Genomic DNA, 21,971 nt, shown 5'->3' on the forward strand with positions numbered 1-21,971 from the left:
GTCTTTTTTTTTTCCCCCCCAAAAATTTTTTTGGGGGGGCGCGGCCGCCCCTGGCCTCGTAACCCCTTTCCTTTGAGAGGAAAAAAAAAGAAGAAACGGGTGGCGGTGGGGGGTGGCGGCGCCCCTCCTTTCCCGCCCTCCCCGGGGGGGGGGGGGTTTATAAAGGATCGGCAGACACGTCCCCCTTTCCCTTTTCCAAGGCCCCTCCTCCTTTTTCCCCTCCCCCCCCCACTCCTCTTCTTCCCTCGGCTCCCCCGCAGCGCCAAGCCAAAGGACCGACCGCCGCCTGGGCGGGGTCGGGCCCGGGCTCCCTGCTCGCGGGAGCGGCGGGGCCAGCTCGGGTCCGAAGCAGGACCTGGCAGCCCGAGGGGCAGACCCACAGGCCGGGCGCGGAGCCCGGGGTCAAGTTCGGCCTTTCCTTTCCCACTCCCAGCTGGTCCCAGGGCACCCCCCACCCCCCGCCCCCACCCCCTCAGCTCCCCACTCCCCCCACCCCCCGCCCCCCCACCCCACCCCCGCGCCTCTTCCAGGAAGTCTTCCTGCCTCTGGGACCCAGAGCTCATTTGGTTAAGGACAAGGATGCTTGAACCCGCCGGACTCGTGGGCATGGGCCTCGGGGGCACGGACGCCCAGCTCGCCGTCACCCGTCACTCGCAGTTCTAGCAGCGACGGCCAGCTTCACTGATCCTCACTCTGCTGAGCTCCGCCTCAGTCTCAGGCGCCCCCGCACCAGGCATTGCGCCCTACATCCTCCTCATTTTACAAATGAAGCGGTTGAGGCTTTCAGACTTTCTCGAGGTGATATTCCAAGTGAGGGGATTCAAAGCCGAGCTGTCGGCCTGGGCAGCCCAGGTTCTCTACGCCCGTATCATCACCTACGATGATGATAACATCATTTAGTCGCGTTGCTTGCCCGTGCATTAAGTGCCAGGCGTGGTGCTAAGGGGGTTACATGCATGCACTCCTTTGGAGCTCACATTTTCCAGTGGTACACACGGGCCGGCTGACGCCCTGCTCCTTCTCACAAAGTCAAGTAAGGAGGCCAGCCCCAGAAGATGGCCAATGGTAGCGCAGGGACTCGTTTCAGTCCACATCCCCCACCCCCACCCCCCGCTCCACCATACTAGTATTCCTATAGTGTTTCTGTGTGTTTGGACCCTGTGGGAAAGAGCAGAAGGATGTCCAAGGTGAGAAGGCTTAAGGCTAGACCCCAGGGCTCCAAGGTTTTATCAGAGGACAGCATGAAGCAACTCTACTAAAGAGCCCAAATGTGGGGACAAGCTGAGGTAAGGAGGAGAGGAGCTGTGATTAGTGACGGGCACCTTGAGGACAATCACTGGGTATCCTAACCCCTTTGCATCCTAACTCCTTGCATAATGCCACAAACAGAATAGGACAGCTGGGGAAAGGACCATGAAGCTACACAAGAGCCACGCGGCTCATTCCAACTTTGGCCGTCCTTCTGTGAGAGGACTGGAGAAGTTTACTCTAAAGGGGTGAGGGATGGAACTTTTCTTTCATACCTAATTGTATTTCTGGAAGACGGCCAGCTCTCCAGACAGACACCTGAAGATCTGAGTGTTCACTGACTGCCCTTCTCCATGGGAAGATGGGGAAGAGACATAAATCAGGAGTCAAAAACTTAAAAGGCAGCCTACATGTTTTCACAGTGTCAAAATGTCAGTATATTTATGTTCTTACTCATTTTGAGTAAGCTGCCACCACTCCCTTCAACTGCTAGAGGGCAAATACTGGGTTTGAGTTTCTGTATTGGACACAAACGAGTACATTTTGAACTCATGTGATTTAAACAGTAATATCCCATTGTAATTTCATTGGAGAAAAAAACTTTTGTATCAGTTCCAACCATGTCTTGAACCCTGCCAGATCCTGCCCTAGGAGAAAAGGTAAATTAAGTACCGATGGAGAAATAGTAATTTGCATAACTGTCGTATATTTTTTTCACATTGCCTGTAAAAAACCCCATGCTCCTGAAACAGAAGAAAGTTAAAGGCAAACCCATATTCTTGAAACAGAAGGAAGTTAAAGGTAAATTCCTAGGGCTACTCCCCTGTAATTTATAGGTGGGCAATGTAACCTGGGGTGCTGAGAGAAGGGGGGGAATCTGAACTTAGTGTCTAGTTGGGCAGAGTTGAGACATAAACCCCAAATGCTCTGTGCATAGCACCACAGCCTTTAGGTCAACTACTTCAAGACCCATGATAATTGTAAGTTACCTTGTTTTAGGTTTGATTAATTCTCAAATAGTACTTTCGAACAGATATTATTTTACTGCTTCCAAAGACTTGTGAAATAGGAGGCCTGAGCTCCGTTGGGCCTAAGCTGCAGGTTGTTTAAGATCCTTTAGCATCACACATCCTCAGTTTAGTTGTAATGCAACAATGGCAACTTACTAAGAGGCAAAATATTCACTTTTTTTTTTCTTACCATCCCACGGTTTTTCTCTTAAAGGGATTGTCTTGAAATCTTTTTCATCTCACTACCTTAGGAGAGGACATTCCTTCTGAAACCATATGAGCAACTAGCAGCTTAATTTTTGGAGTCTATGATTCCAGAACATCAGAAGTGAGAGAAGACTCATTCAGGAGAAAGGAGGAAGGGTTGGGCTTGTCCTTTCACATGGACACACTCTGCATAACTTTCTCAGTAATGTTCCCTCCCAGACTCCACTGTAAAACACTGCGGCCTACCCGATTGTACCAACTCATAATCCTTGAGACTACTCACAACATTTAACTCATAATCCTTGAAACTAGTCATAACATTTGCATGAGGTTTTTGTTTTTTGTTCTTCCTTCCAGGAACTCAATGGGCTTTAATAATTAACTTAATGAGGTGGTGATTATGACTTTGTCCTTTTTGTTTAGAAAAGATGGCATAAGTCAGCTCACCCAAATAAGCAAGGGAAACACATATATAAAGAATGCCAGTGCTGGTGAGACATTTATGCCATAGGTTCTCCAACACATTTGGGGGTGGGGGTGGGGGAACTCATCACATTTTAGGGGACAAGCTAGGAGGCACTGCCCCTCCATGATCATTCCAAAGAAATGCAGCTACATTGCCCCCTAGTGGCTATGATGCACCGGGACCTAATGATTGAAACCCGCTGTACAAAAATAAGTTCATCAGTTCCCTTGGGTCAAGAAGCCCTTACAGTGGTTCTCAACTTTGGCTGCACAGAAAGTGGGCTAGGATCCACTCTTCCCAAGCACAGGTACTACCAAGACCAGCAAGATGGGGTTCCTGTCTTCAAGGAACTCACTATCTAGGGAAGGAGACAGACAGTGTTCCCCCATCCTGACCCCAATCATTTCAACTCAATACATGACTTGGACAGGGGGAAATGACATTTTATTTTGATGTAAAACACATGCACTTCACTAATCTTTGATGTAGGGCTAAGGGCTCCTATTGTGGTATGGGTATGCTGGTGGGAGTTCCAAAAATCACTCATAAGGTGTCTTCAACAATTTCCAGTTTGGGATTTTATAAGGTGGAGTTAAAAATCAAGAGCACTTAAATAATCTGAGAGGAGATTCCAAGATTTTTACAAACCCCTTCCCCATCTTTGTCTGTTCTCTCGCCTATACCTAATTCACCAGTACAGTTTTTAGCAGCTTATCTTTCCAAAGGACCCATTTGTTTTCACAGAAAACACAACTCTTTTTTTTCCCACTCGTATACTATTTACTTAAGTCACATCTACTAAATGACTTATTTACAGTAACAGGCACAACTGGCATACATAGCTTTGGGAACCAACGCAATGGATCCTGGTGAGCACCCAGCTTAGGGAGGGGAGTACAGAAGTATGTGGGCATTCCAGTGCACTCTATTGTCAAAGAGCATTCAGTATGCTGTGGGCACCAGCCATTATCTCTTCCAGAAGAAACTGAGAGCATAGATTAAACTGGTCAGTTAAAAGAAACAATTACTTTGGGAGCACAGAGGAGAGACATTCAGTCAAATAATATCATCTCTGGAACTTTGGAAAGAGGGGCAATGGAGAGTGATGTCAGACTTTCTTGGGGAAGAGAATGATACATGAACTGAGACTTGAAAGAAGGCTTGGTTTTGCCAGTCTGCTTCCCAAAGTGAGGGTGTGTGTGAATTAGAAAATTTAAAGACAGAGAGCTGCATGAAATCACCTGGTATGTTCAGAAAATTATAAGTATCTGTATTGCTGAGTTTAGGAGATATAATAGAAGTGGGGGAGTTGTTATAGGGGACGTGTCATATACTATCAGGCGGCTACGTGATTTTGTGTGCTCTCTTCTTCATGCCCATCAGAATGCATTAGCCATATGGCTGGCCTTCCATCTGTCATTAGTCATGGGACACTTCTCATGTCCAAGGATGAGAAGCCACTGTCCATGGTCTGGTGAGGCAGATGGATATGTACACAAATAATTCCAAGGGAATGTGATAAGTGCCTGAATATAGATATATTTGAAAGTACACACACAAAGGCAATGACTTAATTATGAAGAAATTCCAATGGATGGTGATCATTTAACCTGAGTTTCAATGATAAAAGAAAGGTAGATGCTCTTTTCCCACTTCGTGGGTGGAATCCAGTCCAAAGTTTTGGTCTACTCTTTGTGTTAGTTTAAAAAGAAGTGCAAGTATTAGTATAAACACACGTTATTCAAAGTAGAAACAATTAGGATATTTAGGGAAATTCACTCCAAAACTCAACAAGCCTCAGTGAAAACAAGTCAGGCAAATCATATACTTCAGTCAATTAATTGCCTGAATTTTCAGCCTTCGATAGGTTCTTTTAAGAGATGTTTAGTGAAGTGGAAGATAACTTAATCCATGTCTCTTAGAGGCTTTAAATTATTAGGAAAAGACCAAACTATAAACTTAGCTAGATTTTAAGACATTTTATAGGAAGGAAAGAAGGAAGGACAAAAGAAGAAAGAGGAAAGAAGTGGACATTGTGATATCTGGCCTAAAATATCCAAAACACGATATTTTCAGAGAAATTAGAGTTATTAGAGAAATTTGTCTCCAATGATAGGACAGAAATATTCCATTTAGGAATGACTTACATGGGGTTACATGGTAAGTATTCTCTTTTCCAACATAACTGAGATATGTGGTGATATATATTAATATTATAATTATTAGAGATTATCATAGAACTATCAATGGATGTTGAATTTGCAAAAAAAAAAGAATATAATATGTTGAGCATAATTTAATTTATTAGTGAGTACCAAACCTGGAAGGATTGTATAAATTTGGACAGTTACTTCATGGAATGATAAGCAGTAAAAAAAAAGCAATATAATTATTCTCCCTCCCTCTCTCTCTCTCCCTTTTTGGTAAAAGTAAAAAAATCCTCAGGCATCTTGAAAGTATTGTTAGACTGTTTTTATGGGTACTAAACATTTTCTAAAAAAGTAATAGCTCTACATATATATTACTATTTTTAAAATGTATTTAGTTGAAGCAGTAATGAATCAAATGAATACTCATTTAAAATGTAAGTCAAACTTGCCGAAACTGGTTTGGCTCAGTGGATAGAGCGTCAGCCTGCGGACTCAAGGGTCCCAGGTTCGATTCCGGTCAAGGGCATGTACCTGGGTTGCGGGCACATCCCCAGTAGGGGGTGTGCAGGAGGCAGCTGATCGATGTTTCTCTCTCATGTAATAGCTCTACATATATATTACTATTTTTAAAATGTATTTAGTTGAAGCAGTAATGAATCAAATGCATACTCATTTAAAATGTTAGTCAAACTCATTTTCTAATCTTCATATAATATTTTTAATCATTAAATACAAAAATACAACTACAATCATAGGGGTTATCTTGGTCTCCTAAAGATAAATTGGGCAATAAAAATCATAATATTGGCCAAAGTTACATGCACTACCAAAACAAACATATCTGAACCTTGAAATCCAACTATTTTTAAAACATTGTCTATTCTCCATTTACCTCACCCCCAAACACACACACACCTGTTTTTCTTTTCTTCACTTAAAAACATTTTTTAAATTGATTTTTAGAGAGAGAGGAAGGGAGAGAGAAAAACTTCAATGTAAACATCGATCAGCTGCCTCCTACATGTCCTTTACCCAGATTGAGCCCACAGCCTGGGCATGTGCCCTGACTGGGGATCAAACCCTTGACTATTGGTGCATGGGACAATGCCCAACCAACCAAGCACACCGGCCAGGGCTCTTTTCCTCACTTTTTGTTTAGAAAGACAATTCTGCTCTGGACAGGGGGAAGTTCTACTGAAACTTTAAAAGAATCACACACCTGGCTAATTAAATCAAAATCTGGGGGGTGGGTCCCAGGTATCAGGTAGTTCTGAAAGTTTCTCTTCAAGAGACTCATTGCCTCTCAAAAGTGAAGAATCATCAAGATGGCCTGTTGAATGTGTAGATTGCTACCCCTCCTCCACACCCAGAATTCCTCCTGCAGGAGGTCTAGAATAGGACAGAATTTGCATTTCTAACAAATTCCCAAGTGATGCTGAGGCTGCTGTTCCAGGGACCAAGTTCTGCAGATCACTGCCGTAGATACAGGTCTTCCAACTCACCCACACCTTTCAATTTTTTTATAGGAAATTTAGAAAATAAGGAAACTAGATGTTTGCAGAGACAACCAACCCTAGATAGTCTTTAAAAATCACCCACATTGTGAAAATAATGTCTTACAGGGTTAATGGGGAAGGAAATAAGACTTTATCAGGAGTTCCCAACTCGGACTAATCATTAAAATCACATTGGCAGTTTGAAAAAAAAAATGCAGCTGCCTGGGTTTCCCTCCCTCCCTCTCAATCTATTGGTCTCTGGGTGTGATTCTACTTTGCAGCCGGTGGGGAACCTGTTCTAGCCCAATGGTTCTCCCACTTCACCAGGCACAAATCCCCCGGGGTGCTCGTGAAAACACACATTCCTGAATCCCACTCTTGAAATTCCTTTCTGAGATCACTTCGCCCTGATTCTGGCTGAGGGTTTTTAATGAGGCCTTGGTATTTTTGCTCCCGGATGCTTTGTCAGAGCTCTTTCTTTTTCTATAAGGGCTTTCGGCTTTAAATCCAGAAGTCTCTAGTTACATTTTCTACTTTGTATCCTGAGCCCAGAATGGTCTCGCTTGAATGGTAGAGGACCAGGATGGGGAAATATTGTCCCACAGTACTATTTTTTCTAACATTACTTATCGAATAATTTATCCACTTTTCTATCAGTTTGTGGTGCTTCCTCCAAGATGCATAACCTTAGCTGGCAGGGGTCTCCCCCCAGCAATTGTTAATAGTAATAAATCCTTATGACTATAAGTCCCTATGAAAAGCGACTCAGTTACAGAAAACTTGGAACTTTTTTGCCCATTTGCTTTTCTAGACTAATTACTGAATTATTTTATTAAGCTCCCTACCCTGCTTCCTAAAATTGTATAGGGCCACTACTAAATTATTAATAAAGAAATTACATACTAATTTGGGGAGAATTGATATAATGGTTAAGTTTATTCTTTAGCAAATGGTATCTTTATTCTTGAATCTCATACATGCAGTAAAGTAACTCCTATGGAATTACAAATGAAATTCCTGCCCTATCCCCCTTTATATCATTCTTGTTTTAGAAGAATGCTAAGGACGATTATATTTGATTAATTTAGTTTTGATAGTTGCACCAAAATTATATAAGATAGTAACATTATGGGAAGCTGGAGGAGGAGTATACACGAACTATCTGTACTACTTCTGCAATTTTTTCTGTAACTCTAAATTTATTTCAAAATAAAAAATTTAATAAAATGCATCACCAGCAATATTCCGTGCTATCACAGTCTTAGTAAGGATCATATTTTATTTTATTTTGAATCTAAAAGGAAAAGAAGAGGTAGAGAGAGACAAAAGAGGAAAAAGGACTGATTAAAAAGCATGTGTCCATTTTTATATGAAAATGATATGAGTTGGAATTAGCTGGGCTGTGAGTGATGAGAGAGGGTAAGGCCCACCCTTAGCTTTGTCCACACTCACCCTGAGTGCAATGGAAAGGACGACATGGAAGCTTTAGATTTGATGTGTCTGTACACTCAGAACTAAAGTTTTCACCAGCCCGGGACAGGTTGCTATGAAGAGGACCAGGCAATGGCTCCCAATTTGGAGAAGGCAGAAATTTAAATGTGAGACAGAGAGGAACTCAGTATTGGCAGCAGAAGCTAAAACATGACCAATCCAGAAAAGCCATTTATCAGATGTCATGAGGCAATGAAATCCATGAGTAAGCAGAGCTTTGAGGTAAAGGGGAGAAGCACAGACACCACAGAAGCAGAGGCCTGGAAAAGCCGTGTCAGAGACGGTGGGTTCCCTGCAGCAGGGAGCAAAGGACGCCTGGTGCTGGGCCAGGAGAGCTGCTGGGATCCAAAGTCCTACCAGCGTGCCTCTCAAACAAATCCAAGTAGACTTTTCCATCACAGTGAAGGCTCCTCTGGTCAGAAACTCTGGTTTGTCAGCAAGATGTCCTTTCACATCAGCCCCACAAAACACAACAGCACCTTGGGAAGCTGCCTGCCCCATGTCACTGCCAGTTCTGTGGCACTGCACCAGCGGATTTGGCTGGGTTCAGGCTTTTGCCGTAGGCTCTGGGCTGGGGCTGCTTGGGAAATAAGCCTTTGGCTATGGAACTCATCAAATTCCATTTGAAGGTGCGTGGGGGAGTTTGGGCAATAGTTCATCTCTCCGAGGGCTGGTGCTTGTTGAAGGACTGAACGTCCCGGGACTTCTCTGCTCACATATTTCAGCACCACTAGAACTTCAGAACTTCCCTCACTAGTGCTCCAGAGTTTCCACCAATTATTGTTACCTTTAGCTTCTTACCGTATCCTATGCAGCCTTGGAAATGAGTGGGGGTAAACTGAGACCTATGCCTTCAAGCAGGAGGTCACAATTCACAAGTAATAGCAACTATCCATACTCTACAGTAAATTCCATGGAGATGATTGATTCTCGCAGAATGTGTTCTTAATTTTTGCCAAATTCTTGAATTCGTAGCCAATCTTTCAATAATTCAAGCCTGATTTGTCAAATGGGATTGCATCCTAATCTGTGCTTTTCCCAATAAATTTATTGTCATTAGCTCTGATATGTGATCCACTGTGAAATTATTCAAATTAGACATATAAGCCAGCGCTACTATGCTGAACTTCACTTGTTCATCAATGACAGAGCAGCTTCTTTGCTGAATAACAGCTTTTGAGGAGCAGAAATGTATCTCCTTTCTTTTTATTTTTGTACTATTCACAATGTCACACCTACAAACATGACTCATTTTAAGTTTAATCTTCATTTACTATTTTAAGTCTAGACCAGAGATCAGTAAAAAAAAATATGGCCAAGCTAAGAATAGTTTTAACATTTTTAAATGGCTGAAAATATTCAAGAGGAATATTTCATGACACGTGGAAATTATATGAAAGCTAACTTATGCATAAATGAAGTTGTGGTGGACCCAGTCGGGGTCCTGACTTCACGTATGGTCCAGGGCTGCTTGTGCGCCATAGCAGGGTCCGGCATAGTGGGAAAAGAGACTGCATGTCCCACAAAGCCTGAAATATTTAGTTTCTGGCACTTGACAGAAAAAGGCTCCTGACTTCCTGCTCTGGACAATCAACAGAAAAATAAAGCAAGCCTTGATTTGTAGTAGTTGCCTATTTCTATAGTGAAAACACACCGACCAGCTTTAGCTGGGATTCCAATCTGGGTTTGTGCTTCCATTTTCATTCTACCTATCATTCCAGAGTGGCCTGAAATGGTCACACATTACAGTTCTAATGGTAACATATTACAATTCTAATGGGCCCCTTCTACGCCCCTTAGACCATTTTAGAAATGATTAGCAATGTATCAGTTCTCAGATGTCAGATCCATGAAATCAGACACAAGTTACTCCTCTTTGCCTCTTGCACAAGGTGTTAATTCAGTTCTATCTCCACACCTGCATGCTTTCCAATGTTATGGGCATGGTCCTTCCAGAAGAATAACAGTTTTTTCAAAGGTGAGGATTAAAACATTGAATTTTTTTCTTTTTAAGAGGAATGTATCACACTTACCTATTCTAAATTATGAACCGAAGATACTTCCATATTTTTAAATGGTAGTATTTCAAACTGGCAGCATAAACAACTGGCCCACCCCATATTCAGTCTGAGCAAACCTTACAGAACAAACAGAGAAGTAAGAGCACTGGTGGGAGTTGTGATATTGACAATATTCCTTCCATCCTGAAATATTACTGCATTGTGAAGTGCAAAGAGGGCTTTAAACAAAATGAGACCCTGGGATTCCTACCTAAATCAATTATCAAATGCTTTCTGTCCATACTCATTACTCACTTCTCTGCTCACGTTGGTATGTGAAATATTTACTTCCAAATGAGTCAGCCAACTTGAGAATGTTTTCTCAGCAGATCTAAAATAAAATGCTAATATGTTGAACATGTATGAACTTGCATCATACAAAAGCACTGTGTCTAATAGGAGTTGTAAAAGTATATAGTATGTAAAACCTTAAAAAGCTATTCTAATAGGAAGCATAGCCTGCCAACGTTGACTTAGGTAGTAGATTCACACACAAGTTACAAACTTTCTAAAAAATGATGGCGGTATGAGGGTTTCTCGAACTAATACACAGTGCTCTTTTCAAGTAAGTTTGGGGGGAAAAAATCACCTCTGGAAATTCTGTAAACTTTTCCCTGCCTAAAAATCTATTCTCAAGTTTAGTCCTGATTATCCATTCCATTCCTTAATCCACTTGGCCATAGACACCTTTTTTCATATTAGAATTTGGCTGAGAAAGCATTAGCTTAACCCATCCATGGCCTAATGATCGGGTTCTTTTACAAATATAAATTCCCAAGGTAGTGCAACAAAGTGAGGGTGAGTTAAGAGTAATTGGTTGTTTTAGGCCCAATGCCTAGTTGGCTAAGTCAGGACAATAAAGATAATGCACATAGCACTTGATATTATTCTAAGTGCCTTACATATATCAACTTACATAACCTTCACCGCCACCTATAAAGCAGCTAATACTGCGTGCTCATTACATAGAAGAGGAAATGAGGCACAAACAGGCTAAGTACCTAAGTAAATGGCAAAGCCGGGATTCAGACCAGAGAGGCTGGTTCCACAGCCCATGCTTATAACAACTATGCATATAACCCCTCCTGTGCCTGTGCATGCGATATATTTAAAAAACAACAACAAACTTTCTGAACAGAATAATGTTCATTAATTTGGGGTTTTTAGTAGAAAAGTCATTCTGCATAAGTGAAAAGAGGAGCTTAAATGGTTTTAGAGATAATGTCAACTTTTATTATAATGCTTTAAGATAAATTGTTTTATAATTTAAAAAAATTCTTCCAAGAACTAACTCCCAACTCCTGAACTATGTTGCCAGTCAAGACCTTGCTAGGGAAGGAGCAGTTGTATTGACTAGTTTTGCTCATGCATGTTCATCTGGTGAACTTTAAAACAGCTTGTTTTCTTAAGTCGGGTTAATGAGTCCATGAAAATGTATTCATAATGTCAAGTTGCTTAGCAAACCCTTTATTGAGATAATGTTTCTGCAGTTATATCTTGAGCCCTGCCCAGGTTGAATAATCAGAAATGTCATATCACTTGAGTCCAAAGAAAGGAGCTTGAATCCTATATTAAAAAAGCAGACATCAGAGTGTTTTATTGACCAGACTTCTTTCCTTGCTAGCTTCTAGGGCAAAGGAATAGACTAAACATTATTTTAAAATTATAAATAAACTCTTATTATTATTGAATGGGATAGAGTTCTTTAAATAAATTCCTAAAGATCTAACCAAATTTTTGAAAAATGGTAAATGCTCAGCAACACAAGTCCTTTTTAGCCTTGCCATTGCCTGTGATAGGAGGATGGGTGATCCTGTCACTAACTTTTACTCCACACACAGAAAAGCAAATGTCAAATCCTTGTATCCTCCCTAGCTGATGCAGAGGGAGGGGCTGACAAATGGAGACTTGCTGAGCTTGAGTCTGATGTAACCTCGTGGAGTCAGGAGGTTTGCAGTGTGGCTTTGGCTGTGCCATGAGACAGAAGTAAGGCTTAGAACAATCTCCTCTTTCTCTTCTTCTTTCTTTTCTTTTTTCCCAATAAGAGGCTTTATTGAAATATAATTCACATACCATAAAATTCACCCATTCAAAGTGTACTGTTTGGTGGGTTTTAGTATATTCACTGAGTTGTGCTGTACATCCTTCCCCCAAATAAAATTTAGAATATTTTCATTACCTCTTTTGGCCATCACCCCACAATTTCCCATCCTCCAGCCCCTGGCAACCACTAATCTACTTTCTGTCTCTATCAATTTGCCTATTCTGAATATTTCATATGAATGGACTCACACAATATGTGGCCTTTTGTGTCTGGCTTCTTTCAGTTAGCATATTTCAAGGTTCATCCATGTTATTGCACACATCAGTACTTTATTTTTTTCTATGGCCAATAATATTCTATTGTATGGAAATACCACATTTTCTCTATTCATTTTTGGTGGACATTTGGGCTGCTTCCACATTTTGGCTGTTGCAAATAGTGTTGCTACGAACATTTATGTGTGAGTTTTTGTGTAGACATATGTATCCATTTCTCTTGGGTATCCTATATATTAAGAGCCTAATATGCAAATTGACTGAATGGCAGAACGACCAGTCGCTATGACATGCACTGACCACCAGGGGCAGATGCTTAATGCAGAAGCTGCTCCCAGCCTGCAGGCCCCAAGCTGGCCAAGGTGGGTGCCAGCGGGGTCGCCCCCGATTACCCCACCGGTCAACCCACAGATTGGCCCTGGTCACCAGCCAGGCCTAGGGACCCTACCATACACAAATTTTGTGCACCGAGCCTATAGTATACTAGAAATAGATATGCTGGTTCATATGCTAACTCTATATTTAACAATTTGAGGAGTTGCCAGACTGTTTTCTGAAGTGGCTGCCTTGTTTTACATTCCCACCAGCAACATATGAAGGTTCCAATTTCTCCACATCCTTGCCAACACTTGTTATTGTACAACTTTTTAATTATAGCTTTCCTAGTGGGTGTGAAGTGGTATCTCATTGTGCTTTTGCTTTGCATTTCCCCAATGTGCTTATTGGCCATTTGTATAACTTCTTTGGATAACTTCCTACCCATCACATTCCTTATCTGCTTAAGTTTCCCCTTTCATGGGGAAAAGTATTGCAACACAACACACTATCTCTGGCTTTGTTCACCTTGTTACCCTATGCAACCTCTAACAGATCATGAAAACACCAGCCAGTGATTACTTGTATTATCAAAGTATTAATTTTAATATAGTACAAGATTCCAATTCTCACAGAGAAAGCTCAAAGTCCATTGCCAATGGACTTCTCTTAGGTCTAATAGTCTTACCTTATCAAAAGGCCCCACTTTAACTTTCAAGGCATTATTCTTGAGCCTATCACTCAAAATAAGGTCCAGTCACAGAATATCAGAAGAAGCATTCCAAATAGAGAGATCAATGAAATAGGGTGGTCACTTCAGAGCCTTTCAAATCCCAAATAGGGTAACCAGCCACAATTTACTTGGAACAGTCCTAATTTTAAAAGTGAAAGTCCAGGGAAACTCTTTAGTCCTGAGTAAGCTCCGTTGGTTAGTCACTCCAGAGCCATTTTCATTCTCCCAGTTATATAGGCAATCCTATATAATAAAAGCCTAAATGCTAAGTGCCCGGTTGACCAGTGGGCTGTTCAACCAATCAAAGCATAATATACTAATGATATGCTAAGGCTGCTCAACTGCTTGCTATGATGTGCACTGACCACCAGGGGGAAGACGCTTTGACCGGTAGGTGAGCTTGCTGCTGGGGTCTGGCAGATTGGGACTGAGCGAGATGGGCTGGACACGCCCTGGAGCCCTCCTGCGGTCCCTCCCTGGCCCCAATTATGCACCAGTGGGGTCCCTCAGCCTCCAATGCACCAGTGCACCCTCTCCCAATCCAGGACTCCTCAGGGGATGTCGGAGAGCGGGTTTCCGCCCAACCCCATAGGCCAGGCCAAGGGACTCCACTGGTGCACGAATTCGTAGACTGGGCCTCTAGTAGCATTATAAATGAAGAAGCAATAAAGAGCAGATACTACATCTTTAGGCCTTGCTGGCAGCACAGATTTGAATTCTGGCCCTGACACTTATTGGGTTATGAATTTTGGCATGTTACTTTAACTCTGTGAGCCTCGGGGAAGTTCAGATGAGAAATAGTGGGATGATATCTAACATGGTTTAAGTCCAACCACATTAAGGGTGCAATTCATATGTACTCAACAGTAACCTTGAAAATCCTTCAAGTACAAAACCAAGTACAGTTCCTGTACATGGTTTGTTGTGATCAACATTGAAGATAATTTTACCAGATTCTTTAATTCTTCACTAATTACTCATATGAATTACTCACTTTCTCCTATCACCACTTCTATACCTGCCACCAGGAACAACAGTTTTACTCACAGTCTTTCCTAAGTTTTCAGCTGGCACGCATTGCTGGTTTCAGGCACAACCGTGCCATCTGGCATTTCTGGGTGTGTGCTCATCAGGTAGACTAGTGGGGCATTCCCTGCATTATTTGAATTCTCTTCCTCTTTTTCCTGAGGACACATGATAGAATTATTGCAAGGTAAATGTGTATATCATGTGACTCCACTGTAAAGTATATAAACCACCTAAGCCCTCAGGAGAAAGACCCTCAGACACATCCAAGAAGTCAAAGCCCCAACATCCTTTTGTGTTTGAGGTGGCAGCTCCCAAGTTTTCCCTCCCAAGAGAACCCCAGCGTTCAGAACTCTGGAAGTGGTGCCATTTTGATGACTCTCCCGCCGCCACTGTTCTGGAAGTCTGCCCAGGTCTGCCCTCCTGGCCTATCGTTTCATACACAAACCACGTTTGCACACCAGAGGTCAGCTGGGTGCCCGGAAGCGCAGTTCAGTTTAATCTGTTTGGATTTAGAGTGTTAGGGTCTGCTCTGGGGGAACAGCAGGGTTCCAGAACTTAAGGTTGATGATGACGTATACCATTATACCCCTCCTCTTATCATTCAACAGCAGTAGGTAGGAATAGAGAGTGAGGACAGAGGTACCATTTTCTGGGAAAACCATTCAGAACTTTACCTGGCACTCAAAGTGGTACCTTGCCAATGCCGTGGCTTTAGTTTTTCTTTTTGTTATTTTAATTTCAATTTACTCTTTAGGATGTTCCCCAGTGATGCTTCTTATTAAAACTTTATGTCAGCTGAAGCAGAAATCCCTTACTGGTGAGGTAGCTAAAACTATAAAACTTAAATGCCCATTAGTAAAGGAGTGGTTAAGAAAATTATGAGGAGAACCAAGATGGCGGCGTAGGGAGTGGACCTGTGCGTGCTGCTCTCTCACAGCATCATTGAAACTACCAACTATGAGGCAAACAACCACCACTCAGAACCATGGGGAAGTTGGCCCAGTGGGAGATCTACAACTGGAAGAAAAGAAAGAAGCGCAGTGAGACTGAGTAGGAGCTACGGAGGCACCAAAACCAGAGGTATGCAGTCACACGCCAGGCGGGCTGCAAATGGATTTGCGGTTTTTTTTTCAATCGGAAGCGGTTATGAACCCTCAAATCCTCTGGGCTTGCTTGGGGTGGGTCTCTGAGGCCCCAGATCCCACGGGGAGAGGCGGCCACGGCCTTGCAGTGGTCGGAGAGCGAGGGAAGCTCTGACGCGCAGCTGCTCGCCGGCACTGAGGGACAAGAAGTCCTGGTGTCCCGGGGAGGCGAGGGGCACGGAGACGCCACCCCGGCGACTCCCTGTGACCCCGCCCTATGCAATTTACATTCCCATCTGGGCTGTGCCAGACTCACAAGTAGAAACGCCTTTGCTTTTGCAAACTTTCAAATCCACTGAGCTGGTTCGGGCGGGATCATGAGGCACCAGACCCTATGGGGAGAGGCAGCACGGCCTTGCAGCCATCAGAAAGCGAGGGAGGCTCTGTCCCACAGCTGCTCGCCAGCACTGGGGGACACAAAGCCCCAGTGGAGAGGCAAGGGGCCGCGGAGACTCAGCCAGTGCTATTTGCTCCGCCATGGCGACTCCCTGAGACCCAGCCCTAATCAATTTACATCCCCATCCAAGCTGTGCCAGGTGCACAAAAAGACCCACCTGCGCTTTTGCAGCCTAACCCAACAAATTGCAGACTTCAACTGCTCGCAGCCATGGGAGACACACTCAAGAAGCAGACCCAGGAGAACCAGGATGGTGGCGTAAGGAAGAGACCTGTGCGTGCTACCTCACACAACAACATCGAAACTACCAACTATCGGACAAACAGCTATCATACAGAACCATGGAAAAGTTGGCCCAGTGGAAGCTCTACAACTGGAAGGAGAGAAAGAACATTGAGACTGAGTAGGATGTGCAAAGACACCAAGTACAGAGCCCAACCCAACAAACTGCAGATTTCAACTCCTCGCATAGAAAGAAGAGCATTGAGACTGAGTAGGATGTGCAGAGGCACCAAGTACAGAGCCCAACCCAGCAGGCTGCAGATTTCAGCTCCTTGCATCCGGGAGGGACGCAATCGGGGGGCGGAGTCGGGTTTGGGGCAGGCCGGGGCTGGGCCGGCGCTGTGGAACCGCTGTACCAGCAGGCGCACAAACATGCCCACCGATTCCAGTCTCGCGTGGGGCGCTGGGGGACGGCAGACAGGCAGTCTGTGCACTTGGTGGAGGGCATGATCTGAGCAGGAGTGCTGGATGTTAAGCCACCAGGAACGCCTGGAGATTTTGTCTGGTGGGGAGCCGCCGGCAGGGGACAGAGGGCCAAACTTCCTGTTTCCACGGTAAGGCTGGGATGGCCCCGGTGAGGTCGGGACAGCCCCGGTGAGAACGATACGGCCCCGGTGAGGTTGAAACGGCCCCCGTGAGGTAGGGATGGCCCCGGTGAGGTTGAAACGGCCCCGGTGAGGTTGAAACAGCCCCGGTGAGGTTGAAACGGCCCGGTGAGGTCGGGTCGGCCCCGGTGAGGTTGAAACGGCCCTGGTGAAGTCGGGACGGCCCCGGTGAGGCTGTAACGGCCCTGGTGAGGCTCAGACGGCCCTGGTGAGGTTGAGACTACTCCAGTGAGGTTGGGACAGATGATGGAGACCAGTATAGACTGATGAACAGGGGTAGATACAGAGGCAGAGCAACATTGAACAGACTGTCAAACTACAGTGGGAAGCCTGGGGAGGGTTTGGGAGGGATTAAGAGATCAACCGAAGGACTTATATGCATGCATATAAGATTAACCAATGGACACAAGACACGGGGGCGGGGGAATGTCAAGGGGGGGAAAAAGGAGACATATGTAATACTCTTTGTAATACTTTAAGAAATAATTATTTTAAAAAAATTATGATATATCCTTATATTGGAATACTATGCAGTCATTAAAAAGACCAAAGTGGAGGTGTCTGTTCTAATATGGAACTCCCTTTGAGACATTACGTGGGAAAGAAAACCAAGGAGCATAACAAGAACATTAATCCTACCATTTGTACAAAGGGAAAAGTACATATAGATAGGCTTGTATTTGTATGGCATATCTCTAGAATGACACATAAAAAACTATTAGCAATGGTTGCCTCCATGAAGAGGAATCAGGGAGAGAAGGAAGACTTGCTTTTCACTGCATGTTCCCTTGTACTGTTTGAATATTTTTTACACAAGCTTGTATTAAATTTTTTAAAAAATTATATGAGAGTCCAATTGCCAGGAAACAGAAAACAACAACAACAAAAAAACAACCCCCCCCCCCAAAAAAAAAAAACCAGCAAAAAAACCCAGAATGTCACCTGTATTAAAGCAGAGTGGTGAGTAATAGAATTTCTACTGCTCTTTGTTTTTTCTTTTCTTTTCTGGCAAAAGGACTTTGCAATCATTAAGTAAAGTAGTCCATATCTGAGTTGGACTATTTCCAATGGTCTTTCAAAGACAAAGTGTAAAACCGTTCATGACAGTACCTGGACTGTTAAGAGTTACAATGGCCATGCTCATTTAATTATTAATTTGTACTTGACTCTAAGAAAATGAATGTGTAATAAAGGCTGAAGAAGAAAATAAGTTCATAAAAACAGTGCCAAATTTCTATGAGTAGCTAAGATTAAGTCAATTGTTTGAAAAACTGTGGGATCAAGAATTTACAGTCAGAGAAAACATGAGTCAGGAGTATACCTGGGTGATCAGAACTGGGTGAGATTTAAGTTTCTCTGTGTGTGTTGGGCGGGGGGGGGGGGAGGGGGGGGGCGGGGAGAAGTAGCAGTTTACATTGACCTTTCATTCATTCTACAAGCTTTATTGAGTCCTTAATCAGTTGATGGCAGGCAGAGGGCAAGGTGCTAGAGGTATGAATGGAGGTACAGCTGTCATTGTTCCTTGCCCAGAATCCATTTCCCCCTTTCCTGGTGACATCTTGATTTCCTTTGGGAAACCACTCATTTCCTACTCTTGCTTCATTTAGCTCCTTCAAAAGAGGCTGGCCTTGCACCCTGTCCCCCAGGACCATCACCAAGCACAGGTACCGAAGAGGTACTTGGCATATTCTAAATTCCTGGCCACAGTGATGTGCATGGGACTAAAAGAAAAGCAATCTGGGACTCGTGTGGAACCACCAAGAAGATGAAGATCTCCCTCCAATGGAGGCTGAAGCTGTGAGAATGTGAGGCTATCAGTAACCTGACGAGGAGGCCAAAAGTAACAAAAGTAGAGCTGAGAGACCGATTCTGGGTACCATCATTTGAATATTGGATCCAGCTACATCGGAAATAGATCTACCCCTGACTTTTTAAGTGCTAGGAAAGTATTAATTCCTTTTGTTATTGCTGTTGAAGTCAGTTTGAATAACATATTTGTCACTTGAAGCCAGAATGCTCCTGATAAAGGAGATAAGAGATTGCTCCTTCCTCTAAGGTGCTCCAGTCCCTTGGGGAGAGGCAGACACATATCTGAGGATTAGTTACTTTATGATGGGTGCTTTGACAAGGTGTGTACCTGGTGTGGTGGGAAAAGGAAAGGCGAAGATAACGTGATAAGACATCTTAGAATTGTAAAGTATCTGAGTTTATCTGAACTAATCCCCTCATTCAAACAGAGACTTTGAAGCCCAGACTCATTCAAGAGATGCAAAGTAGCTAAGAATGGTTCTGAACTGTACTCCACCCTCTAGCATGAAAGCAATTCTTAAATAGCATTTTTCTTGTAATCAAAGACTATGCATACTCATTGTAGAAAATTTAGAATATATAAGAAAGGCCAAATAATAAATAAGTATCACCCATAACGCTCACCCATCAAACAAAAATATCCACTGTTACAATTTTGGTTAATACCCTTCCAATATTTCTTCATAAATTCCTTCACTTTTTTTAAGTAAAAAAAAGGAATCATACTGTTTTGAAATATGCTTCTTAAACTCAAAACTACATTGTAACATCTACTCACATTATTAGACATTCTTCAAAAATATTTACTTGGCTGCATAACTTATTTACCCAATCTGCTCTTGCATGCTTAGGTTGCTTCCAATTTTTTATTATTATATGCAATACAGAGATGAATTCCTTACAGATAAATCTTCGTGGCCATCCTGATTACTTCTTTAGAATAAATTCCCGTCCATGAAATTGCTAGATCAAAGAGTTCACATATTTTAAAATAAAAGCCCACATTTCAATTTTAACCAAAATAAATAAATATTTTACAGGACAAAAATCTCAAGTCACTTGAATGCAATAAGCTATATATGTTATAATTGTAGGGATTCTCTTTATAATGAGAGGGGGAGGGAATAATTTCACTGGGACAGGAAGTCTGTCTTCTGAGAGGAGACAGGCATGTTAATATACCTCATGCCGTAAACCTAAGCTGAATGGTATTAAGAAGAAAAGTTATAAACATGAAGAGAGTTAGTTCTTCAACCTTTCCTTCTTTAAACCCACCCACCCATTATACTTCAGTGCCCGTCACTGACCTCAAGCACAAATGAGATCATGCCAAGTCCTTGCCCAAATCTTCTCATGGCTCCCGACCGCTTCCTGACTACAATTCTTTGTGTTTTTTTAAATATATTTTTTACTGATTTTAGAGAGGAAGGGAGAAGGAGAGATAGAAACATCAATGATGAGAGAGAATCATTGATTGGCTGCCTCCTGCATGCTCCCCACTGGGGATGGAGCATGCAAACCAGGCATGTGTCCTGACCAGGAATCGTACTGTGACCTTCTGATTCATAGATTGACACTCAACCACTGAGCCACGGTGGTCGGGCTTGACTACAATTCTTTATGGAGATATTCAAGTCCCTTAAGATATGGCTCTATATATAATAATATATCAAACCTTATCTCCCCCTGGCCACCTGTCCCAATTCATCTAATGCTATAGATGTGCCCACCATTCACTGAGGGAACCTCACACATGATGCACTCTATGCCTTCACCCACACTGTTCTCATTTTCAAGAATGACATTCTCCCCCATTTCTACCTGTTGAAACCCTCCCACTTCTCAAGGCTCAAATGCCACTCCCTCTGCAAAGCTTTTGAAGCTTATCCCGGCAAAGCTCTCTGGTGTAAGTTACAGTTGACTGTGAGGTGCCAGATGCCCCTGTGAGCTCCTCGAGGGCAGAAGCACATCTAGTGCTCTCATCAGCAGCACATGTACCAAAACTGGATGATCCAGAGACTAGCATGGCCCAGTGCAGGGATGACATGCAAATTCCTGAAGCAGGAACATGTCTCACTGGGCTTCCTCTCATCTGCCAGCTCTGTGCCTTGCATATGTACATCACCAAGTCAATCTTTGTGGAATAGTATTTTTCGTACATTAAATTTATGTGGACTGGCACAAAGTTTACTCATCTAGCAGGACCATGTTTAATTGGATCTCATTAATTATGTTATTATACAGTAACCCCCCTTTCTGATATTTCACTTTCTGAAGTTTCAGTTACCCATAGTCAACTGCAGTTAAAAAAATATTAAATGGGGAACTCCAGAAATAGACAATGCATACGTTTTGAATTGCATGCTGCTGCGAAGAGTGTGATGAAATCTTGAGCCATCCTGCTCCGTCTTGCCGGGACTATGAATCATCCCTTTGACATTGTATCCACGCCATAGACGCTGCCCGCCTGTTAGTCCCCTGCTTGCTGCCTCTGTTATCAGACTGACTATCATGGTGCTGCAGTGCTTGTGTTCCAGTAACTTTTATTTTACTTAATAATGTCTCATTCATCCCACTTCATCTCTTCACAGACAATGTATCATCTCACATCACCGCACGAAGAAGGGTGAGTACTGCACAGTGAACTATTTTGAGAGACCACTTCCCATAACTTTTCTTACAGCATACGATTATAACAGTCCTTTTTTAGTATTAGTTGTTGTTAATCTCTTACTGTGCCTAAATCATGAATGGAACTTTATCATAGGTACATATGTACAGAGAAAAACATAGCATAGATAGGGCCTGGTACTCTCCCAGGTTTCAGGCATCCACTGGGGGTCCTGGAATGCAGCCCCTGTGGAAAAGGGGGGACCCCTGCATTAGCCATTCTCTTCTTGTTCCCAGCCTTCCCAAGCCATCAAAGAGAGGCTCTTGGTGGGTGGCATGGCGTCTGCAATGAACTTCCGTGTGAAACACAGTCTTTCAGCATTTACTGCCAGTAACGAATTCCATGTTATGCTTAGGGAAATTCTGGATACTGATTTAAAAGTGAACATTATAGTTTACTTCCAGGAAACATGAATAAGGGCTGTACTAAAAAAACTGGATTCCTTAAACGGTTTATGGTTTTCCCTCACGCTGCCCCAACACACAAGCGCAGTCCTTCCCTCCACAGACCTCCGTGAAATGAATCTCTAGTGTGTGACTGA

At 43.1% G+C, this 21,971-nt stretch overlaps 1 protein-coding gene across 1 annotated transcript in view; it reads right to left on the minus strand.

The window, feature by feature from the left end:
- PAPSS2 (3'-phosphoadenosine 5'-phosphosulfate synthase 2) overlaps positions 1–11,184 on the minus strand; it is an 84,195-nt gene extending 73,011 nt beyond the window's left edge. The window contains exons 1-2 of the mRNA XM_023760515.1: positions 11,130–11,184; positions 10,384–10,520 (exon numbers count right to left, since the gene is read on the minus strand). Coding sequence (XP_023616283.1) covers positions 10,384–10,520; positions 11,130–11,184 — 192 coding nt within the window. The remainder of the gene's footprint in view (positions 1–10,383; positions 10,521–11,129) is intronic.
- Positions 11,185–21,971: the final 10,787 nt, after the last annotated feature.

This window comes from Myotis lucifugus, unplaced genomic scaffold (genome assembly GCF_000147115.1).
Source record: "Myotis lucifugus unplaced genomic scaffold, Myoluc2.0 scaffold_184, whole genome shotgun sequence".
NCBI classification, from domain to species: domain Eukaryota; kingdom Metazoa; phylum Chordata; class Mammalia; order Chiroptera; family Vespertilionidae; genus Myotis; species Myotis lucifugus.